The 24,207-nt window shown below is 49.4% G+C and overlaps 1 protein-coding gene across 1 annotated transcript in view; it reads left to right on the top strand.

Moving 5' to 3' along the window:
- Positions 1-219: 219 nt before the first annotated feature.
- The window catches only part of PDE6B (phosphodiesterase 6B), a 34,355-nt gene continuing 10,367 nt past the window's right edge, over positions 220-24,207 (top strand). The window contains exons 1-6 of the mRNA XM_042934084.1: positions 220-702; positions 4,935-5,087; positions 5,392-5,481; positions 22,141-22,281; positions 22,372-22,446; positions 23,398-23,462. Coding sequence (XP_042790018.1) covers positions 235-702; positions 4,935-5,087; positions 5,392-5,481; positions 22,141-22,281; positions 22,372-22,446; positions 23,398-23,462 — 992 coding nt within the window. The 5' untranslated portion in view covers positions 220-234. The remainder of the gene's footprint in view (positions 703-4,934; positions 5,088-5,391; positions 5,482-22,140; positions 22,282-22,371; positions 22,447-23,397; positions 23,463-24,207) is intronic.

The following is a 24,207-nucleotide window of genomic DNA, read 5'->3' as shown; positions in this document are numbered from 1 at the left end:
CCCAGGACCCCTGCCACAGGCAGAAGCCCCTGAGCTCCCATCATCACCCACCCCTGGGAAAATCAGACCAAGTCCAAGATCTAAGGCAAGGGGGGCAAGCGTGGGTGAGTCAGCTGGCGTCCTCCCAGTCCTCAGTAATCGTCATTAAGAAAGGCTTTGCTGATGACAGTGTTTGCTGGGAGTCTGTGTGTGCCTGGGGACCGGCCACGACTCCTGGACGGGCAGTGGGACACCATGAGCCTCAGCGGGGAGCAGGTGCAACAGTTCCTTGACCAGAACCCCAGTTTCGCGGACCAGTACTTTGGGAAGAAGCTGAGCCCCGAGAATGTGGCTGGCGCCCACGAGGATGGACAGCCGGTGGACTGTGCCAGTTTCCGCGAGCTGTGCCAGGTGGAGGAGAGCACGGCCCTGTTTGAGCTGGTGCAGGACATGCAGGAGAGTGTGAACATGGAGCGGGTGGTCTTCAAGATCCTGCGACGCCTCTGCACCATCCTGCATGCCGACCGCTGCAGCCTCTTCATGTACCGCCAGCGCAACGGCGTGGCTGAGCTCGCCACGCGCCTCTTCAGCGTGCAGCCCGGCAGCGTCCTAGAGGACTGCCTGGTGCCCCCCGACTCTGAGATCGTCTTCCCACTGGACATTGGGGTTGTGGGCCACGTGGCTCAGACCAAGAAGATGGTGAACATCAAGGACGTGACGGAGGTGGGTTCTGGGCCACGACTGGTGCGGTTGGCGAGAGGTCCCTACCCGTCCCACGGCCAGCCTGCAGGCCATGTGGGGACCTCTTCTTTTAGGAAGGCAGCCGGGGGCAGTGGGGTGAGTGGGGTGAGTGGGGTGGCTTGGTCCAGAGCTCACAGAAAGGAAGGAAGCCAGCCTTGAGGTGGCTGGGAGGGTGGCCCGGACAGGCCCTGCTGCCTCCCTGATGCATAGGCCCCTGCACAGGAGCTTGCGGGGGGGGGGGGGGGGGGGGGGGGGGGGGGGGAGGGGGGAGGGGTCAGAGCAGGGGCTGTGCAAAGGCCCAGAAAGGAAGGGCCAGTTGACCCTGGAGCCTGGAACTCACAATCCCATAGGAGACCATGCTGCTTGCTCGCACAGGCAAGTTTGGGGGTTCGGGAGAAGCAGCAGGGAGACCAGGGCTGGTCCAGGTGGCACAGGAAGGGTAGGCAGGAATTCGTGTTGCTGAGAAGCAGGAGGACAGGCTCTTGTTGGGTGGGAAGGAGGGCGAGTGTGGGGCTAGCACAGCAGGAGGACAGGGGCCCTGGGGTGGAGGCCAGGGCGGTTGGCACTTGAGGGAAGGAGGTGCCTGTTGGACATGTGTGAGGGGCAAGGGCCTCCAATGTGGGCATGGGGTTGAGGAGCTCCTAGAAGGAGCAGGAAGAGGCCGCTGGGGCAGAATGGGAGCCACTGCCTTCTCCCCTCTTCTCCCTTCTCGCCTGTGAGAGGGGCAAGCAGGAGCCCCGAGCTGGACCAGCCTCTTCCACTTTCAGTGAAGGAATCTAGAGGGGGTTGCCCACCAGGGTGGGTTTCTCTCAAAACAGCTTCTGTCCCCTAGTTCCTGGAGGCGAACAGACACGTGCACGTCCCCCCAAGTCCCTTGGGAAGGAAGTGGTGGCAATCCTCTTAAACTTATCTGCTCTAAACAACCCCAGGTCCAGCGACCTGAATATAGTAATCTCTGGGATTAGCTTCATCTCCACTCCCGTTTAAGAAATGGGTCACCCATGCATCAGAATATCAGGAGCCTGAATTAACAGGAAAATAAGGAATTCGGCAGTGGGGAAAGGTGCAGGGGGCTTGCACTGAGTGACTTCCCCTGCTCCTTCTCTCTCTACATCTTGACCCCTCCCTTCTTGAGTCTGAGGCAGACCCCTCAGCCCCCAGGGGCCTGTCCTCCGATTGGCCTCCCAAGCCTGTGCTGGGTGAGGGTCTGGGTCAGGTGGCATGGCCATCCTGGGTCCTGTGCCTCCTCTATCCCTGGGCCCTCGGCTTCTTCAGACCCTTCCGCCTCCATGAGGACAGGCTGCCCTAACCTGTCCCCCAGTGGGTCAGGGGCATAGCACTGGCCTCAGTCTTCAGGGCTGTGCTGGCTCTTCTTTATCTCAGACGCGGTAGAACTGAGAACAGAGCCCACATCAGCCAAAAAGCACATTTCCATTAAGTATGTCACAAAGCTCTAAGCATTGCCGATGTCAGGCTCCCAGACCCAGGTTGTCGTCAGAGGGGATACTGAGACAGAGCCTTGCTCCGTCTGAGGTTCCAGCACCCTACTCGCAGGATGAGAAAAGCATGGAGGCTGTTTTTGGAGGGTAGTGTGTGCCAGCGGGGCAGGGAACCCTTGCAGGCAGCCAGGACAGCCAGTGTATGGTGGCAGGAGGACACCGCAGGGCTGCAACATCACCCCACCACTACTTTGCAGCTCCTGAGACCCCCAAGGGTTCATGGCAAGCAGCCAGGCAGAAGGGACATGGTTCTGGGACAGTCTCTGACTCCCCTCCAAAGAGCTGTGGGCCCAGAAACAGTCCATCACAAGGGTCCTGCGTATTGCCAAGGCATCCAGACCCCAGTTGGGGCAGCCAGCCGCTGGGGGGTCGAAGGAGGCTAGACTGGCGTTAGGGGCACGGCTTTGTGGGGAAGGTCTAGGAGCCAGGCCAACTCTGAAGAGGGAGGAGGGCGACAGCACCAGGCCGGCAGTGCAGAACATGGATAAATGCTGCAGGAGAGCAATGAAGAGGGTCTGGGCAGTAGGGACAGGGTTGGGGGCACTTTCGAGCAGTCACGGGACCCCTAGACCCACTGAGGCCGAGGGGGAGGGAGGTGCCAAGGAGACACCAAGTTCCCCTCCATGGGGTGGTGGGTGGCTTCCAACCCCTGGACTGGGGGCACAAGAGGGCAGACGTTTTGGGAATGAGGTTTAGGATGCCGTGGGGCTGGGGCTGCTCCTACTCTCACACTCTGCTACAGGAAGCTCTGGTTCCAGGACTTCTGGGAGCCTGAGCATAGCCCCCTGCCCACAGTGTGGTAGGGGCTCTGAGTGAGGTGGGGTCTGATTCAGCAGAGAAGCCGGGGTGGGAGCGTTGACATGGACACAGTGGAGAAGAAGACGCAGGCAGGGAGCCTGATTGGGTACAGGGTACAAGGGTGTGGCACGCAGGTGACTCCAGCCCTGGGGTGACTCTGCTCAGACCGCACAGCTCTGGGCCAGAACCTTCCTGAGGCTCCCTTCACCTTGTACCTAGGGTGTTGTGGGAGCTGACGAGCTACCTGCAGGGACAAGGAGAGGCTACAGCCACGGGCGTCAGAGTTAGGGTCCCAGTGTGGCAGGAACAAGAGGGGGTGTTGGTACGGAGGGGGGCACCTGGGAGTGGGGGTGCTGCTATGGCGGGGGGCACCTGGGAGCAGGGGTGCTGGTGGGACCCCAGATGGGAAGAGGGGAACACAGCTGAAGGACAGTAAGGAAAGTCTGGGGCAGAGTCGAGGGCCTGCCAGGAGACCCAGCCGTGTGGCCAGGAAGGTAACTGGAGAGCTCACAAACATCAAGGATGGGAGCGTGAAAAGGGCCCTGAGCTCGTGCCTGTGCTCGGCCTGGGGTGAGGTGGAACACCCCCCTTTGTGTCACGGAACGCTGGTGCCACTGCCCACGCTGCTGCCACCTCCGGGGCTCAGTATTGATTTCCCTTTGTGGCTGCAGGTGACAGCTACCTCTCCAATCATCAGGCAGGAGAGGAACTGAGAAGATTGGTGCCAGACGCATGCACCTCTTCGTGAGAGCATGGGATGTCCTCGTCCCCAGCAGGCTTCCTCTGACCTCCCATTGGCCTGAACTGTGGCCCAGTTGCCCATGCAAGGGAGTCTGGGCAGCGGACGCAGCGTCCTTGGGCCACATGAGGGCGGAGCCACAGAGAAGGCGCGGGAAGTCACATGGGGTCAGTGACTCCTCTGTCTGCCACAGGACCAACAGTCCTTGAGTAAACCCCAAAGAGCCCTTTTAACAAGTAATAATAACCAAATGTAGGGAGCGTTTACGGAGATTGCCTCGCTCAACCCAAGCGGACAGGTGAAGAGAGGAGCCCAGGGCTGTCCCACCCTGGCTGGAGGTGACACGGTGGCAAGCCCAGGCCCTGACCCAAGCAGCCCAACTCTGAGCCATTCACTGCAGCTCTGTGTCTGGTCACTTGGGCCTCATGTAAATAAATATGAGCACCAGGAAGTATGAGGGTAGAGCTGGAGTCACATCCACTCTGAAGGACAGTCCCAGTCACCTGGGGGACCTCATCCTGGTGACACTCCGTCACTTGTTCCCTGTGGGAAGTCCGTCAATCAGCTCCCAATCAAGGAGCGGCCCGGAGGAGCAACCCTAAAGCTAGCGGGACCTGCCCTGGGAGCCAGACGCGGACACATGCCTTATCATAGGGGCAACGGACCCCACGGAGCACCTGCTGGCCGGAGCATGACCCCAGGAGACTCCCAGGGGACCCTCCACCCCGACTCACACTCACCCTTTATTCAGCCAACACACTTTTTGGGAAGGAGCATGTGGGGGCTGGCCCAGAGGGAGGTGAAGGCAGGAGAGGGCCGCCTGATCTAGGAGGGGCTTTGGGACAGGTATCCAACAGACCTGCTTAACTGGATGGCAGCAGGTGCGGAGGGACCCAGGCCTGCCACATCCAGGCTTGTGAGGGCTCAGCAGAGTCTATGATGGAGAGCTGGGGTAACTGGCTCCAAATCGAGGGATAGGGACTGCGCCAGGCTAGAGCCACAAGGACAGGCCACGGGCTACGTCTTCCTGTGCTGCCTGGGCTCCCGACGCCAGCACCTGGGTCTTAGCACTAGCCTGGGCAGTGGACTCTGTGCAGCTTAGGCCTGGCCTCCCCAGGGTCAGGGTGGTCCAGGTCCACAGACTGACTGCCTCTCTTTTCTCCCCTCTTGCTGCCCAGTGTCCCCACTTCAGCTCCTTTGCTGATGAGTTGACCGATTATGTGACAAAGAACATCCTGGCCACACCCATCATGAATGGCAAAGACGTCGTGGCCGTCATCATGGCCGTGAACAAGCTCGACGGCCCGTGCTTCACAAGCGAAGATGAAGATGTGAGTGTTGGGGGCCCTTGCGGGCATGGGTGCCTCCGCATGTGGGCCACCCCGTCCCCAGGTCTGTCCTGTGCTGGCGGGGTGCACGTGTGTTCTCTTGGTGTCTGTGTGTGGACCTCCCCTCCTCTTAGCTCTGAGAGCTCACGTATGTGTGTCTCCTACACGCCATGGGCCTGCGTGTGTTGCGATCGGTGTCGCGTATGGGCCCTGCTCCAGGCAGCCGGGCGTCTCTGCACCCTTGCACACCTGAGCACCTTCTGACAACTGGGGTTTTAAACTCCTGCTGTTGTAATTCCTGTCTCAGGTCTTCCTGAAGTACCTGAATTTTGGCACGTTGAACCTGAAGATCTACCACCTGAGCTACCTTCACAACTGCGAGACGCGCCGAGGCCAGGTACCTGTGCGTGCGCCCAGCTAGGGCCATCCCGCCCCAGCCTCCCAGCCCTCCAAGATGTGCACGTGTGTCCAGGTCCCTGTGCCAGTCTCTCTGGACAAAGACGGTGCGCGTCCAAGCTGGGCCAGTTCCAGAGAGCTCCAGGGAGGGTCCCATGGCTTTTGTGGTTGTGGGATGATGCTGTGAGTGGGCCGGCTACAGTGAGGCAGTGTCGGGAAGCCATCGTGCAGCTGGGACCCCAGAGAGGTTGGGTCTCTCATCCCGTCTGCCCACCCTGACTCTCCCCCAGCCCAGGCGGGTGTGAGTGCCTGTGAATGCTGCAGGCACTCCTTAGAAGCTCCCTCAAACCCTCTGTGGCAGGAGCTGGGGCGGGAGAAGAATGGACAACAGCCACTCATTGCCTGAGTCTCCTGGTGGGTTCAGCCCTTGCTACACAGGATAGCAATTGCTTCCGGGGCTGGAATCTGCTTCCCCCCAGCGAGGAGGGTGTGGGGCCTGATGCAAGCAAGGTGGGGCCTTGTGTTTCGGGAGGAGGTGCAGAGCTCACGGGCGCATGAGGTAGGTTCCCTCTGTGTCCTCCTGCCTCGGGCCCGGGCCCACTGGAGCCCTGGAAGACAGTGAATGGGCCTGGCAAGAGGACAAAAAGGCAGCTCCTGTCACTCTGGGCCTTGGGCTGGGAAAGCTGTACGAGACGTGGCCTTCAGGCTGAGCCTCAGAAGATGCTGAGGATGAACTGGTCACTCTAGGCCATCCCCACTGTCTGTTCTGTCTGCAAACGCTGGGTGCATCCTGGGCACCTGCTGTAAACTTGCTTAAAATGATGAGAGGTTCCTGTGCTTCTCTCAGAAAGGTTGTCTGGGAGCCCCCTCCTGACCCACGAGCTACAGAAGGAGCCGCCTAGGCAGGTGGTCTGGGATCCCCTGAGGATCTTTTGGCCAGAGGCCAGCCCTATTGATGGAGAAGAGAAAAGCCTCTGAGAGAGACCTCCCACAGGCTATGGCCACATGGGGCTAGGGCCAAAGCCCAGGGGGACAAGGCTGGCCATCCTGGTGCTCCAGCATGGCTGTGCAGAGGGGGTGATGGGAGGATCCTCTGGTGAGGACAAGAGGGTGCCCTGGGCAGAAAGAAAAACATGGCCTGAGGTCTTAAAGGACATGATTGCTCAGTTGGGGGCTGGTCAGGCAGGGCACAGAGCCGGCTGGGGAACAGCTTAAAGGGCTGTGAGGCCGGCATGACACTGGCATCTAGAAAGGCCACCAGGTTGACGGTGCCCTTTGGAGGGAAATCGCTGTGAGCCCCACACTGTGGGAACAGGGGTTTGCACTGGAGATATGTCTCCCCTCGCCCATTTATTAATTTATGCAATAATTTATTTTCATCAGTTCGGAGTCCTGAGTATTTCGATTACAACCCTAGTCAACTTTATTGATTTTGTTGTTCAATCTGTTCTGACTGTAGCCACTGGGAGCCTCTCAGTGAGCTCCTGTGCCATCTGACATAACCCATTGACCCCATTATTCTGGGGTGTTTTTGTTCGTTGGGTTGGTGGATGGGTAGGTTTCTTGGTTGGGGGGGAGGGTTTGCACATCACTTTCTTTCTATTTTAATTTTTTTTTTTTACATTTATTTATTTTTGAGAGACAGAGAGAGACAGAGCACAAGTGGGGGAGGGGCAGAGAGAACATCACTTACTTTCTGATGCTCCAGGATCATTTGTGTATTTCCTATCCAGTCCTGAAATCAGCAATTCCTCAAGGACCCCTGGTTCCTTGTATCGGGGAATGTCTTAGAAACAAAGATCTGGGCACTGGGTGTGCTCATTGCTACTGGGGTGTCAGCTTCAAGGTCTTGTCAGCTGACAGAGTAAGGAAGTCTATGTGTGCATACTAGCCTGTGCATAGACACATCTACAAACATTTCTACATGTAACCATGAATCCATAGTAAGTTAAACTTGAGTTCTTGCTGGTGTCCACAATGTAACCTGACACCACAAGGATGTTCTGGCCTCCTCCTCTTTCTGGTAAGCAAGTTTCCACTCTGACAGCGAGATACCTGGCTTCCGTCATCCACCACTCATTTACTTAATTGTTCAATTCTAGTGCGTGTGCGCAGCAAGAACAGAATTGTTAACCCATGGGATACAACTTTACCAAGCAGAGGACAGTGTTTAGTCTTACAAGTCTCTGCTCATTTCCAAAAATACTTCCATCAGCACCTTTTCTCTGCCTCCTTCAGTGAGGTAATTTCAAGTGTTACAGTTTGATTTTCTTGTCAGAGTCTGCATTCTTTCATCCCCCCCCCCCCATCTGCTAAATGACTGTGCTATTGGCACACATCAAGGTTCATTCTTTGTGCTGTAAATTTCTACCGGTCTTAACAAATGCATCATGATAGTTATAAACTGTCACAGTATCATAAAGAATAATTTCACTGCCCTGAAAATCCCCTGTGTTCCACCATTCACCTCTCTCTCCCCATCTCCACTGAACCACTGGCAACCACTGATCTTTTTACTGTCTCCACAGTTTTGCCTCTTCCAGAATGTCATATAGTTAGAACCATGCGGTGTGTAGCTTTTCAGATTGGCTTCTTTCCCTTAGTAAAAGGCATTTAAGATTCCTCCACGTCTTGGGGCGCCTGGGGGGCTCAGTTGGTTAAGCATCTGACTTAGGCTCAGGTCATGATCTCACGGTTTGTGAGTTTGAGCCCTGTGTGGGGCTCTATGCTCCCAGCCCAGAGCCTGGAGCCTGCTTCAGATTCTGGGTCTCCCTTTCTCTCTGCCCCTCCCCCCCCCTCAAAAAAAATGAATAAACATTAAAAAAAATTTAAGGGCACCTGGGTGGCTCAGTCAGTTGAGCATCCAACTTTGGCTCAGGTCATGATCTTGCAGTTCAGTTCACGAGTTCAAGCCCCAAATCGGACTAACCGCTGTCAGCGCAGAGCCCAATTTGGATCTTCTGTCCCCTTCTCTCTGCTCCTGCCCTGCTTGTTCTCTCACTCTCTCTCTCTCTCTCTTTCTCTCTCTCTCAAAAATAAATAAACATTATTTTTTTTTTTTTACTCTAAGATTCTTCCAAGTCTTTTTATGGCTTGATAGCTCATTTCTTTTTAGTGCTAAATAACATTCCATTGTCTGGATGGACCACATTCACCTATGGAAAGACATCTTGATTGTTCCCAGTTTGGAGCAATTGTGAATAAAATTGTTAAAAACATTTGTGTGCGGGTTTTTGTGTGGATGTAAGTTTTCAATTCAGCTGAGTATATACAAGGAGTGGAACTGCTGAATAACATGGTATAATTACATTTAACTCTTTAAAATTTTTTTTTCAATGTTTTTTTTGAGAGAGAGAGAGACAGAGAGAGAGTGTGTGTGAGCTGGGGAGGGACAGAGAGAGAGACACAGAATCTGAAGCAGGCTCCAGGCTCCAAGCTGTCAGCACAGAGCCCGACGCGGGGCTAGAACTCACGAACCGTGAGATCATGACCTGAGCTGAAGTCAGCTGTTCAACCAACTGAGCCTCCCAGGTGCCCCTAATTGTATTTAACTTTGTGAGAAACTGCCAAAAAGCAACTGTGCTATTTTGCATTCCTATCAACAATAAATGAGAATTCCTATCATCTGTTTTCAGTATTGTCAGTTACTTGGATTTTAGTCATCCTAATAGGTGTATCTCATTTTTGTTTTGATTTACAATCCCTAATGATGAATGCTATTGAGCATCTTTTCTTTTCTTTTTTTTCTGGATTTTTCTTTTTTCTTCTTTTTAACTTTATTTTTTATTTTTTTAAATTTACATCCAAATTAGTTAGCATATAGTGTAACAATGATTCCAGGAGTAGATTCCTTGTGTCCCTTACCCATTTATCCCATCCCCCCCCCCACAACCCCTCCAGCAACTGTGTTTGTTCTCCATATTTGTGAGTCTCTTCTGTTTTGTCCCCCTCCCTGTTTTTATATTATTTTTGTTCCCCTTCCCTTATGTTCATCTGTTTTGTCTCTTAAAGTCCTCATGTGAGTGAAGTCATGTGATTTTTGTCTTTCTCTGACTAATTTCACTAGCATAATACCCTCCAGTTCCATCCACGTAGTTGCAAATGGCAAGATTTCATTCTTTTTGATTGCCAAGTAATACTCCATTGTGTGTGTGTGTGTGTGTGTGTGTGTGTGTGTATACCATATTTTCTTTATCCATTCATCCATCGATGGACATGTGGGTTCTTTCCATAATTTGGCTATTATTGATAGTGCTGCTATAAACGTGGGGGTGCATGTGTCCGTTCGAAAATGGCACACCTGTATCCCTTGGATAAATGCCTAGTAGTGCAATTGCTGGGTCATAGGGTAGTTCTATTTTTAGTTTCTTGAGGAACCTCCATACTGTTTTCCAGAGTGGCTGCACCAGCTTGCATTTCCACCAACAATGCAAAAGAGATCCTCTTTCTCTGCATCCTCGCCAACATCTGTTGTTGCCTGAGTTGTTAATGTGAGCCATTCTGACAGGTGTAAGGTGGTATCTCATTGTGGTTTTGATTTGTATTTCCCTGATGATGAGTGATGTTGAGCATTTTTTCATGTCGGTTGGCCATCTGGATGTCTTCTTTGGAGAAGTGTCTATTCATGTCTTTTGCCCATTTCTTCACTGGATTATTTGTTTTTTGGGTGTTGAGTTTGATAAGTTCTTTGTAGATTTTGGATACTAACCCTCTATCTGATATGTCATTTGCAAATATCTTCTCCCATTCTGGCAGTTGCCTTTTAGTTTTGCTGATTGTTTCCTTCGCTGTGCAGAAGCTTTTTATTTTGATGAGGTCCCAATAGTTCATTTTTGCTTTTGTTTCCCTTGCCTCCAGAGACGTGTTGAGTAAGAAGTTGCTGTGGGCAAGATCAAAGAGGTTTTTGCCTGCTTTCTCCTCGAGGATTTTGATGGCTTCCTATCTTACATTGAGGTGTTTCATCCATTTTGAGTTTCTTTTTGTGTATGGTGTAAGAAAGTGGTCCAGGTTCATTCTTCTGCATGTTGCTATCCAGTTTTCCCAGCACCACTTGCTGAAGAGACTGTCTTTATTCCATTAGATACTCTTTCCTGCTTTGTCAAAGATTAGTTGGTCATACATTTGTAGGTCCATTTCTGGGTTCTCTATTCTATTCCATTGATTTGAATGTCTGTTCTTGTGCCAGAGCATCTTTTCATATACTATTTGACATCTGTATATCTTATTCTTTGGTGAAGTGTCTGTTCAGATATTTGCCCATTTTTAAATTAGTTTTCTGTTTTCTTATTGTTTCATTTTTAAAGTTTTTATAAATTTTGGATGCAAGTCCTTTATCAGATTTCTGTTTTGCAAATATTTTCTCCAAGGGTATAGCTTGCCTCCTCATTCTCTTAACAGTGTGTTTAGAAAAACAGAAGTTTTAAATTTTAATAAAGTCCAACTTATCAATTTTTCCTTCATGAATTATAGTTAGATGTTGTATCTCAAAACTCATCACCATGTCAATTGATACATGAATGGATAAAGAAGACAAGGCATATATATATATATATATATATATATATATATAGTGGAATATTACTCAGCCATAAAAGAGAATGAAATCTTGGCATTTGTAACAATATGGATGGAGCTAGAATATATCATGCTAAGCTAAATAAGTCAGTCAGAGAAAGACAAATCATACCATATGGTTTCACTTGTATGTGGAATTTAAGAAACAAAACAAACAAGCAAAGGGGAAAAGAGAGAGAGAGAGAAAGCAAACCAAGAAACAGACTTCTAACTACAGAGAACACACTGAAGGTTAGCATAGAGGAAGTGGGTGGAGGGATGGGGGAAGTAGGTGATGGGGACTACAGAGGGCACTCGTGGTGATGAGCACCGGGTGATGTCTGGTACTGTTGAATCACTATATTGCATACCTGATTTAACATAGCACTATATGTTAACTAACTGGAATTAAAATAAAAACTTAAAAAAAACACCTCATCACCAAACTCAAGGTCATCCATATTTTCTTCTATATCATCTTTTAGGAGTTTTATAGTTTTGTGTTTTAATTTCTTTAAATGTTTATTCATTTTTTGAGAGAGAGAGAGAGAGAGAACATAGCATGAGTGGGAGGGGAAGAGACAGAGGGCACAGAATCAGAATCAGGCTCCAGGCAGGGCTTGAACCCACAAACTGAGATCATGACCTGAGCCAAAGTCAGAAGCTTAACTGACTGAGCCACCCAGGCGCCCCTATAATTTTGTGTTTTATAGTTAGGTCTATGAGTTAATCCTTGTGAAAAGTGTCAGGTCTGGGTCTAAACACACTTGTTGGTATATGGATGTCAAATTGTGCAAAGATGAACCTTTCTCCATTGAATTGCCTTTGTTCCTTCATCTAACTGCAGTTGTCTGAATCTATTGCTAGGTTCTCTATTCTGTCTTATTCATCTATGTGTCTATTTTTTCACCAATACCATAGTGTCTTTATCATTATAGTTTTATAGCCTTGAAATCAGAAACATCAATTCTCCAACTTGTTTTTTCTGTAGTATTATGCTGGCTATTCCATGGGTGGGGGGAGGGGCCTTTCCAATTAAACTTTAAAATCAGGGGCTCCTGGGTGGCTCAGTCAGTTAAGTGTCTGACTTCAGCTCAGGTCATGATCTCACAGTCCATGAGTTCGAGCCCCACGTTGGGCTCTGTGCTGACAGCTCGGAGCCCACTGCTTGCTTTGGATTCTATGTCTCCCTCTCTCTCTGACCCTCCCCCGTTCATGCTCTGTCTCTCTCTGTCTCAAAAATAAATAAACTTTAAAAAAAATTTTTTAAACTTTAAAATCAGTTTGTCTATATCCACAAAGTAGCTTTCTGGTATTTTAATTGGGACTTCGTTTAATCTGTACATCAAGTTGGGAAGAATTGGCAACAATAATGGGTCTTCCAGTTGATGAACAGACAATCTTTCTCCATTTCTTTAGATCTTCTTTGGTTTCTTCAGAATTTTGTAGTTCTTGCATATAGATTCCATATATATTTTGTTAATTTGCACCTAAGTATTTCATTTTTATCCTAATATAAGTGATATTGTGTTCTTAATTTCAAATTCTAATTATTTATTGTTGATATGAAGAAAAGTAACTGACTTTTGCATATTAACCTTATATCCTGTGACCTTAAAACAATCTCTTATTAGTTCCAGGAAGGTTTTTTAAATTGACTCCTTGATATTTTCACATAAACAATCATATCATCTGCAAACAAAGACAGTTTTATTCCTTCCTTCCCAATCTATATGCATTGCATTTCTTTTTCTTGTCTTATTGCACTTGCTAGGACTTCCAGTACAATGTTGAATATGAGTGGTGAGAGGGGACATCCTTGCTTTACTCCCAATATTAGCAGAAAACATCCACTGTCTCACCATTAAGTTTGATGCTCACTAAAGGTTTTTATAGAATTTTCATCTAGCTAAGGAAGCTCCCCCTCTGTTTCTAGTTTGCATAGAGTTTTTATTCTGAATGAGTGTTGGATTTATGTCAAATACTTTTTCTCCATCAATTGATATGATTGTGTTTTTTTTCTTCTTCAGCCTGTTAATGTGGTAGATTATATTAATTGATTTTCAAATGTTGAAACAGCCTTGTATCCCTGGGAAAAATACCACTTAGTTGTGGAGCATAATTATTTTTATACATTACTGGATTGATTTTGCTAATATTTTATTATGAATTTTTGCATCTAGGGGAACTGGGTGGCTCAGTCCATTAAGCAACTGAGTCTTGATTTTGTGTCAGGTCATGATCTCATGGTTTGACATAATTTCTTCCCTGTGTTTGGTAGAATTCATCAATGAATTCATCAAGGACTGGTGCTTTCTTTTTGGAAGATTATTAATTATTGTTCTAATGTCTTTAATATGTACAGTTCTGGGGACGCCTGGGTGGCTCAGTCAAGCATCCAACTCTTGGTTTCAGCTCAGGTCATGATCTCACAGTTCATGAGTTTGATCCCCACATTGGGTTCTGTGCAGACAGCTCAGTGCTTGCTTGGTATTTTCTCTCTCCCTCCCTCTTTGCCCCTCCCCTATTTGTTCACTCTCTCTCTCTCACTCTCTCTCTCTCTCTCAAAATTAACAAATAAACTTTAAAAAATGTTAAATGCATACAGTTCTATTCAGAGTATTCTATTTCACCTTATGTGGGTGTTGGCAGTTTGTGTCTTTCAAGGCATTAAAAAAATCTTTTTACCTACGTTGTCACATTTTGGGGCATAGTGTTGTTCTTAATGTTTACTATTTATGTATTATTTTTTTTCTCCTGCTTGCTTTAGGCTTAAATTGGTTTTCCTTTTCTAGTTTATTTTTCTAGTTTATTTTCTAGTTTTTTTTCTAGATTATTGATTTTGGATCTTGCTTCTCTTCTAATATGTGCATTTAATACCATAAACATCCCTCTAAGCACCGCTTTCACTGTATCCCACAAATTTTAATAAGCTGTATTTTCGTTTTTATTTAGTTCAAACGCTTTATAAATTTCTCTAGAGACTTCTTCTTTGACCCATGTATTATTTAGAAGAGTTTTTTGTCTCATATATTTTGTAATTTTCCAGCTACTTTCTGTTTAATTTCGGATCCTTAGTTTAATTCCACTGTAGTATGATAATATATTACTCCTTGTGGTTTTTATTCTTTCACATTCGTTAAGATGGGTTTTATGGCCCAGAATATGGCCGATGTTGGTGGCTGCTCCATGTGACCTTGGAAGTACATATTTTCTGCCATTGTTGCGTGGAGCGTGTGTTGGTGTCCGCTGTCTCCGGTGCTCTTTTGACAACTCTTACTGATGTTCTGGCTGCCAGATATATCGATTACTGAAAGAAGAGCACTGAAGTTGCCGACCTGTTGCTCTCTCAAGTCCCATCAGTTTTTGCTTCTTGCGATTTGCTGCTCTGTTGTTAGATGCATACGCATTAAGGATGTTATCTTCCTGGAGAAATGACCCCTGTACCATAATGTAATGTCCCTTTTTACACCTGATAATTTTCCTTCTCCTGAAGTCTGCTTTATCTATAACTGACATGGCTACTCCAGCCTTCTTTTGATTAGTGTTAGCATAGTATATATTTCTCCCTCTCTTTACTTACTTTTCTAATTATCTTTCTTGTGCTAAAAGAACACTATAAAACTTGGTATCTTAACCATTTTTAAGTCTACAGTTCAGTGGTATTAATTACATTTATATTGTGTAACCATTATCACCATCCATATCCAGAACTCTTTACACATTTCCAAATTGAAACTCTATCCTCACTAAATACTCACCCCCCAAGCCCCTTGTCCCCAGCACCTGGCACCCATCACTCTACTTTCTATCTCCATGATTCTGACTACTCTAAGTACATTATATAAGTGAGATCATACCGCGTTTGTCTTTTTGTGACTGGCTTGTTTCATTTAACATAGAGTCTTCAAGGTTCATCCATGTTGTAGCAAGTATCCAAATTTCTTTCTTTTTAAGGCTGAATAATATTCATTGTCTGGATAGACCACATTTTGCTATCCTTTTGTCCATCAATGGACACTTGGGTTGCTTCCACACTTTATTGTGAATAATACTGTTATAGGTATGGGTGCACAAACATCTCTTTGAGACCTTGCTTTCAATTCTTTTGATTACATACCCAGAAGTGGAATTGCTGGTTCATATGGTAATTCTATTTTTAATTTTGGGGGGAATTGCCGTACTGTTTTCCACAGCGGTTACACCATTTTCCATTTTCCCACCAACAATGCACGGGGTTCAAATTTCTCCACATCCTCACCAATACTTGTTATTTTCTGTGTGTTTTTCATAGTAGCCATACTAATGGGCATGAAGAGGTACTTCATTGTAGTTCTGGTTTGCACTCCCCTAATGGTTAGTAGTTATTGATCACCGTTTCACATGTATATTGGCCATTTGTGTATCTTCTTTGGAATATCTGTTCAAGTCTTTTGCCCACTTTTGAATATGTTTTTTTTTCTTTTGTTGTTGAGTTTTAGGGGTTCTCTACATATTCTACATATTCACTCCTTATGAGATATGTGATTTACAAATATTTTATCCCCATTTAAAGGTTGCCTTTTTAACCTGTTGATAGTGTCCTTTGATGCACAAAAGTTTTTAATTTTCAGAAAGTCCAATTTGCCTATTTTTTTTCTTTTGTTGACTATGCCCTTTGCTGCCCTATCCAAGAAATCATTGCCAAATCCAATGTCATGAAGCTTTTTCCCTATGTTTTCTTTTAAGAGTTGTGCAGTTTTAGGTCTTATGCTTAGGGCCTTGATCCATTCTTAGTTAATTTTTGCAGATGATGTGAGGTAAAGACCCAGCTTAATTCTTGGACTCTCTATTCTATTCCATTGATCTATATGCCTGTCTTTATGCCAGCATTAAGGAAGTTTTGTAGTAAGTTTTAAGTGCAAGTATGAGTCCTCTTTGTTCTTCTTTTTCAAGATTGGCTATTCAGGATCCCTTGAGATTCCTTGAGATACAAGGATTTAGGATTTAAGATTTTTTAGGATTTTTTCTAATTTCCACAAAAGAATTTATTCAGATTTTGATAGAGATTACATTGGATCTGTAGGTCACTTTGGGAGGTATTGATATTGTAACAATATTAACTCTTCCAATTCATGACTAAGGCAGTTCTTTCTCTTTATTTATGTCTTCTTTAATTTACTTCAGCTATGTTTTCTAGCTTTCATTGTTACAATAATGCTACATTTTATAATTATCCATGTATTCGCCTTTATTGAAATCTTTATTTATTCATGAAGCTCTGAGTACCTGTCTTGTGTCCTTTCATTTCACCTACAGGGCTCCCTTTAATATTTCTTTCAGGGCAGATCTAGTGGTAACAAATGTCCTCAACTTCTGCTTACCTGGAAATGTCTTAATTTCTCTTGCAATTTTTAAGGACAGTTTTGCCAGATATAGGATTCTTGGTTGACAGAAGTTTTTTTTCTTTTAGCACTTTGAACATACCAACCCATTGTCTTCAGACCTCCAAAATTGCTGATAAGAAATCTGCAGACAACCTTACTGAGGATCCCTTGTGTGTGACAAGTCCCTTTTCTCTCACCATTCTCAAGACTCTCTTTGTCTTGGCTGTCAACAATTTGATTATAATGTGTCTTGGTGTGGATATTTTTAATTCATTTTACTTAGAGTTTGTTGAGCTTCTTGGATATTAATATCCATGTGTTTCATCCAATTTAGAGGGTTTCCAGCCATTATTTCTTCACTATTTCTGTGTGTCCTTCTGCCTTGGTAGGGTCTAGCCCACCTCCCTTGCAGCTAGTGTCTTGAGTGGCTCTCATTCTGCCCTTGCTCTGTGGTCCCCTCTTCTCCCAGGAGTAGTTAATGCAGCTTTCTCTTGGTCAGGCCCCTTAACTTAATTGCTGTGAGGACATTTCCCCATTTCTTACCATCAGCTGCTCCCAAGCAGTGACCTCAGGCTAAGATTCAAATCCAACCCCATACTTCCCAGGTATGTGCCTCAGAGAGGCAAGTCTGGGAGCATTCTCTTGGCCCTATCCCACCATGCACACTTCCCCCCACTGGGTATTCCTCAGAGGCAGGGGACACAGTTCCCTCCAGGAAAGTTGCATCACAGGAAAAGCCAGGTTTTCAGTTCTCTGTCTGTCATATCCTGAGCCCTTACCTCCCTCTCCAGCTACCCCTGCTTGACTGCTCCCCTTTATAAACACAAATCAGGGCCTCGTCTGCCACTGTCATGGACACATCACAGGGTCCTTCTCCCTCTGCATCTTGTCAGCCCACTCCCACTCAGCAGTCAGAGCCATATTTTGAAAACTTAGGTCATGTCACTGGATGACCTCAGGGGCTCCCCTGCACTGCCCTCTCCCTCCTTCTGGCTCTCCCCACCCTTGCTCCACCCCAACCATTGTCCCTCAAAGGGGCCTTTACACCTGCAGGTCCCTCTGCCAGGAACACTGTTTCCACACACCCTGTGGCTCGTCTGCAGAGAGCTCTCCCCTGCCCTGAGCACCCCCACTTGAGCCCCACATTCCCTACCCAACCCTGCCTCCTGTATCCCCTCTGTCTATTCATCTACTTGCAACAAGCAATAAGGCTGTTTATTCTGTTCATGTTCTAGCACCCCCTGTCCCCACTTAGAAGTGGATTCTGAGACTCGGGGATTTTTGTCTGTCCTGTTGTCCAGTTATGCTAGACCTAAACCAGCAATAAGTATCATTCTGGCAAATGAATTGCCAACGCTTGGGAAATGCATTGTTTCCAGCTCCTCAGACCACATGCATGTACAGACATGCTTTAAGTCAGAGCTCTACTGTGGGCTTCAACAATGGATTCATGTTTCATTTGGGTGCTTTGATTTTCCACTCAGACATCACCTAGTCCTAGTAAAAAGCTGTTTCTGATACCTCATACTATGAACAACGTTTTTAAGAACCCTAATTAATTTTTACAGAGCACAGGGCTCTACCTCACAATCCCTTTTGGAGCGGAAACTCTAAAGTAACTAAAGACTGGCACCAACACAGTTTACAGTTAAGCCTGGCACCCACTCCTTGCTTTCTTTCCCCCTTGTGCTGTAGGAGAGCAGCCACTTGGGAATTAAAGCAGTTCTCACGAAGCGGGTGTCCCCCCCCTCCTCAAACCTTAGCAGCTCTCAGGGTCCTCAGACCTGCCCTCCATCCCCCAGTCAAGAACTACTCAACCCTGACTATGCTCCCTGCAGACTCCACCCAGGGCCCCCTGCCAGCCCCTTCCTGAAAACACCGAGGCCTCTTTAGTCAGAGGCGACAGAACGAACAGGGTACACATTAGGTCTGGTCAGAGACGGTGGAACTCTCCCTGATCTACCACATCAAGCTGACTGGCCCACTTTAGCTGAGTGATCCCCACTCCCCAGCAGTCCTTGTTGCCTCGTCGGTGAGGACTCTGGCCTCTCCACCTTCTAGGCTGCCTGTGTGCCATGGCCTGCTGGCTGGCTGAGAAGACCAGAGGATGCACTCCTGCCAGGACTAGACAATTTCAGAAAACCACACAGACAGTTGGGAGGAGATGTGCCCTATTCCAGATCATCTTCCACCATAAGTAGCCTCAGGAGCACAGGTGATAGCAAACTGCAGTGGGATAACGAGGAAGCAATAAGGTTGAACATTGGTTCATTTGTTTTAATATACTTTTCTTATTTTTTAAGTTTACATCATTTCATTTTAATAATGGCCATGTCTAACGACTGGGCATCACAATCTCTGAAGACTGAGCAACCAGTTCTCAAAAGCTTACAACTCACTAAGAGCCCTGGGAGCCAAGGCTGACCAGAGCTCACTGGGTCACCTTTCTTGTCTGCCCCCCACCCTCCACACATCCTGACCTCTCCCTCCTGGAGTATGAGTGCCAGGTTGGGCCTCACAAGACCAGCCTCTCCATTCCAGGAGGCTGTACAGGCCTCTGTGTTGTCTGTCCCCACATGCAATTGGGCGCCAGGGGGCTCCTCACCATCACCCCCGTATTTCTCATTTTGGAGCACGAATCTATGAGGGGCAACACTGCAGCCCCCGGCTGATCCTGGCTCCCGGTCCCTCAATCACCTGGTGCTGGGTTCACATAACATGTGGCGGCACTGGTGTGCTGATGACAGCAGGCACAGGCTTGAGGTCAACATGTGGTGGCCACTCCCTGGAGAGGAGCTGAGGTCCAGAAGATGAGAAGTGAGCTGCACCCCAAAAGGTGGGACATGTCCTGATCCACACAAGGCCCCAGTCTGATTCAACAAGTTTTCCTATGTTTTAAAGGCTGGATTTCACTTAAGAATCTGGGTTTCTAACTTCTCTTGAAAATCTGAGGCCCATTTACTGACCCTTATGTTTACTCCCTGAGGGTCCTGGCCTGCTAATCTCCAGCAGGCAACATAGACATTGTCGGGCAACGGGTGTCAGAACTCTCCTTGGTCTGAAGTCAGGGGTTGGGGAGGCTATGTGGGAACTGGATGAGCAGGAGCAGCCTCAGATGGTCCCAGGTTGGAATCAAGGCGGTGGCAGAGAGGGCATCCGGGAGGCCCAAGCCACTGGGGATTCAGGAACAGCACCCCAGAGTGACACAGAACAGGGACTGCATAAGACATCTCGCTGAAGTGCCAGAACACTCCGGGGCCAGAGGTCACAAGAACCGTTGCAAAGACAGAGAGGGTGCTATGTCGACCAGGGACTAAAATGCTCTAAATTCTGACTGCACAGGTGTGTGCCAACATAAAAATCCACCCAGCTGTGTTCCACCGCACTCGCCTACTGAATGTGCCAGACTCAACTCAGAAAGTTAAAAAAGGAAACAGGGAGAGAGGGGAATGCAGAGGCCCTCAGTGAGCCAGGACGCCTGGCTTCAGAACACTTGGATGTGTTGCCTAACCTGCTAAGCCCCTATTTCCTCAAGGCCATGGAGAACCTGCTTCAGAGCAGAGTCCAGCAAGTGACAACGGGCCCCTGGTCTGACTGGAGCAGCTGAGGGGCAGGGCGTGACAGGAGGCGCTCTGCAAGGAGGGCAGGATGGGACGGGGTGGGGGGTCGCAGAGGGTGTCCCTCAGATGCTGTACTGTGAGGCACAAGTCCTTCTGCTCGCCGTCCTCCTCCGGGGGGACAGGCTTTGGGGACCAAAGTACTCAGGTGACTCAAAACTTGGATGTGCAGCTCAGGCATACACCCCTCCCTGTGCCCCAGCAGGACCGGGGACAGCTGACTCTGACATCTCTGAGCACCCAGCCTTCCCCCAGCCTGACTCCCCCAATTCTTATATCTCTGGTGTGTGTTCTGGTCCTAGTCAGGGCTTTGTACCCAGGGGAAGCTTGGTGAGTATCTGTGGAATGGACACCCAGGTGACTAACACACTCATGTGCACACTCATAGACATGGGCTCCTGAAAGCCAAGCACTCTTCTCAGAGCCCGACTCCTGTTCCATCATTCCTCTTCCCAGCATCGTCATCCCCATTTTACAGGTGGGGAGGCTGAGGTCTGGAAGTTAGCCAACCTTCCTGAGGTCATAGAGCTGAAGGGAAGCAGATCAGCACCCTTATTCACCATGTGTGGGGGAAAAGGATGAAGGCTTCTGTGTCCAAGCCATCAGCCGTGGAGGACCAGGTTGCTAAGCCAGCGGCTCAAAGGTGAAGGAGACACAGTATGGTGGGTGTGGGTGACCACAGAGTCCTGCCCTCCCCTGCCGTGCATGTGCAGTCATCCAGGTAGCAGCTGGCTACAGGACCTGGAATTCAGACAGTCTGCCTTAGAGCTTCAAAGCTCACAGCCTTCTGTGCAATCAAGAAACACACAGGTTGCAAGGCACTCAGGCGTGAAGTACCGTGTAGCCATGAAGCAGCTATGCCTTCTGGCCTCATGGAGCTTGTGGTGGAGTAGGGAGACAATGAAACTGCACCTGCATGAGGTCAGAACAAAATGGAGTGTTGGGAGGGGTCAGGTTTGGTGGGTGCTCAGACATGCCTCCCAAAGATAACTTTAGGCTGAGACCCAAAGATGAGGAAGCCCTGGAATGAGTGCTGTAAAAGCAGAGGACAGAGCTTGTGCAAAGACCCTGTGGTCAATCACAGTGAGTGCTGAGGGCACTTGGTAATGCCTTGGAGAGGGATGGGCAGAGAGGGGGTGGGGCCAGGCCACCAGGTAAGCCTCATCCACCGATGGAGAGTGGTGGGTGGGACCAGATCTCCATGAGCCTTGTGCACCAATGGAGAATGTCAGGGATAGGGTTAGGGTTAAGCGCCTCCTGGTGAGAGGCTCCAGGGCAAGTGGGGCCGCCAAAGCCCATTCTGCCTGTGACAGTAAAGGGTGGGAGCTGCAGAAAGCCTGAGAGGGGCTGGCAGGAGGGGAAGCGGCATGGCGGCAGGAAGGGCTTGCACCAAGCAACACTCCTTACGGGCCAGAAGACATGTGCGGTGGTGGGTGGCGCAGGCTGGAGTCACCTGCCTTTGGGCCCTGGCTGAGGAAATAGAGAAATTCCACCCGGGGAAGGGGAGGGGAGAGCCCCACAGGGTTCATCTGAGCCTGGTCAGTGCCCCTGGACAGCAGCCGGGGTTTAGTTGGGGTGTCGACGTCCCGGGGAGGGTCTGGCCAGGGCTTCGTGGAGCGTGTCAGTGACCTGTTGCTCTCAGCTTGCTTTGTGACATCCAGAACACAATGACCCCATGTTCTCAAAACCCAGCTTCTCAAGGCTGATAAGGGAAGGCTGGTCAAAGCTTTACCTTTCAATTCTAATGCACTCACTCTTTCACTCATTGACCCAGCCCAAGGCCAGCACGAGACAGTGAAGGTCTGCAACGCGGCCGAAGCTTGGAGGGCTTACCTTCCAGTAGGTTTCAGGGCACCTGGGTCAAGGAGCAGATAGCCTTGTGCTTGGATGAAATCCTGGGTGACGGCACTCTGTGGAGATGCTGTTGGGAGAGGCACCATCAACCAGTGTCCCTCTGGGGCTCTGTGGTCAGCTGCATGTGTGCCTGTGTATGTTTGGTGTGACAGTTCACACCCAGGTGCTGCTGTGGTCACACAGGTGTGTGTGTGTGTGTGTGTGTGTGTGTGTGTGTGTGTGTGTGTGTATGCGTGGCACCACAGGCTCACCAGTGTGCCCCCCCACCAGGTGCTGCTGTGGTCAGCTAACAAGGTGTTTGAGGAGCTGACAGACATCGAGAGGCAGTTCCACAAGGCCTTCTACACTGTGCGGGCCTATCTAAACTGTGACCGGTACTCGGTGGGCCTCCTGGACATGACCAAGGAGAAGGTGAGGCCCCACTGTTCCACCAGCCTCCTGGCCAGGCTTGACCTGCTCCAGACTGACTCACTAACTCTCTCCCCTCTCTTCCCGGCTCAGGAATTCTTTGATGTGTGGCCTGTGCTGATGGGAGAAGCTCAGCCGTACTCAGGCCCACGCACGCCCGATGGCCGCGTGAGTCATGGTGGAGGGGGGACGGGTCCACTTGGCACACTGTGGTTTCCCTGACTCCAACTCAAGTTCCAGGGCAGGAAGGGGTCTGTCCCAGCTTGACCCAGGGTGGGAGAGGGAGGGTTTTAGGAAGGGTGTGGGGAGGTGGGAACAGACCACTGGGGCCGGCTGGCTGCCTGACTGCTCTGAGTGCTTGTCTGCTGTCCCCCCTGACTCCACCCCGTGCTCTTGGGCCAGGTGGGGCAGGTGCTTGTCTCCCAATAAGTGTCATCAGCCTGGTTGGAATAACCAGCATCCGTCCTGATTGGGTGCTCGTTCCGCTGCCCCACCCTTGAAACCACTGTAGCTTCTCCCTAATAGGGCCATGTGTATGTGTGTGCACACGCGTGTGCATGTGCATGACAGAGGCAATATGAAAAGTGCATGGGAACATGGGCAGATACCTGTGCCCCTTATCGTGTGTGCATCCAACCTGGTACACACCACCCAGCCTGGCCATGCTTCAGTCTCCCCACGTGCTAACTGTGCCCTCCTCACAGGGTTGTTTGTCAAGTGTATAGATGAGTTCCTGCACAAGGCTGGGCTGTGACCATGACTTGCCACAGTTTGTGTGTGTGTGTGTGTGTGTGTGTGTGTGTGCACGCACGCAGGTCTGGGTGGCTGTATGCACATGTATGAAAGGGTATGGGACCCAGTTTGTGTGTGGGCTTGAGTAGGACACAGAGAGAATGAAGATAAGTGTGTAATGTGTGTTACACAAGTGTCATTGATGGTCTGCACGTGTGTGTGCACGTGAGGGTTGTGTATAACTCTGGGTGTGGAATGTGCTGTGTATGCACATGCATGTGTGTGTCTGGGTGGGGCACCTGGGTGGCTCCTCTCACCCCTCAGGGAGGCTCCCGCTGGGAAGCTGGCCCGGGGAGCACCTCATGACTGCTGTGGTCCATTTCACAGGAAATCGTCTTCTACAAAGTCATCGACTATATCCTCCATGGCAAGGAAGACATCAAGGTCATCCCGTAAGTGCCAGGGCTTTGAAGGAAGCACCACCTGAGGGTGGGAGCACCCTCAGACCCATGCTGGGTTGGCTTTGGGGATTTATCACAATGGATTCAGCAGCCTTTGGCCCCTCGCACAGACCATGGTGCTCCCTAATGCTGTAGGGCAAGGCAGAAATGGGGTGAGAAGGGAGGGTGACTCACCAATATGGGAGGAAATGAGTGGGGATGTGGGGAGGGAGGCACAGAGCATGTCCAGGGCGCACTTTCAAAGGCTCAGGTGAGCTGTCCAGGTAGCCCTGGCAGCAGCAACTGACCTTTGAGGCCTCAAGTCTCATCCTGGTTCACCCAGCCACCCACACAGGTGGGGTCCCCAGACGGCACACCCAGTGGGTCAAGATAGGGGGGATGTCTGTCCCAGTGGAGGCACAGCTAGGCAGAGGGCAGGGAGGGGCTCCAAACTAGACAGGCTGGGCAGAGGTGTTGGCCATTGCCAACTCTATAACTGCATGGCCATGTGACCCTGCAACCCCATAAGCCTGTCAGGACCCCACCCTGCAGGTCCCACGAAGGGTCTGGGATCCAGGTGTGAGGCCACAGGATAGGTGACTGACACTGAGCCCTGGGGCTGGGTTGAAGTGTGGGGCCCCCAGTGGTGAAGGGGGCTGCTACAGGGTAAGGGGCCTCAGCATAGGCAGAAGAGGGATAAAACAGCACAGCCATCCCCAAACTTAACCCCTGGCCTCCTCCTGATCTCCCTGAGGCA

Source organism: Panthera leo, chromosome B1, assembly GCF_018350215.1.
Source record: "Panthera leo isolate Ple1 chromosome B1, P.leo_Ple1_pat1.1, whole genome shotgun sequence".
In the NCBI taxonomy this organism is placed as follows: domain Eukaryota; kingdom Metazoa; phylum Chordata; class Mammalia; order Carnivora; family Felidae; genus Panthera; species Panthera leo.
The sequence above is the reverse complement of the archived record's forward strand: the minus strand, read 5'-3'. Positions and strand labels throughout refer to the sequence as shown.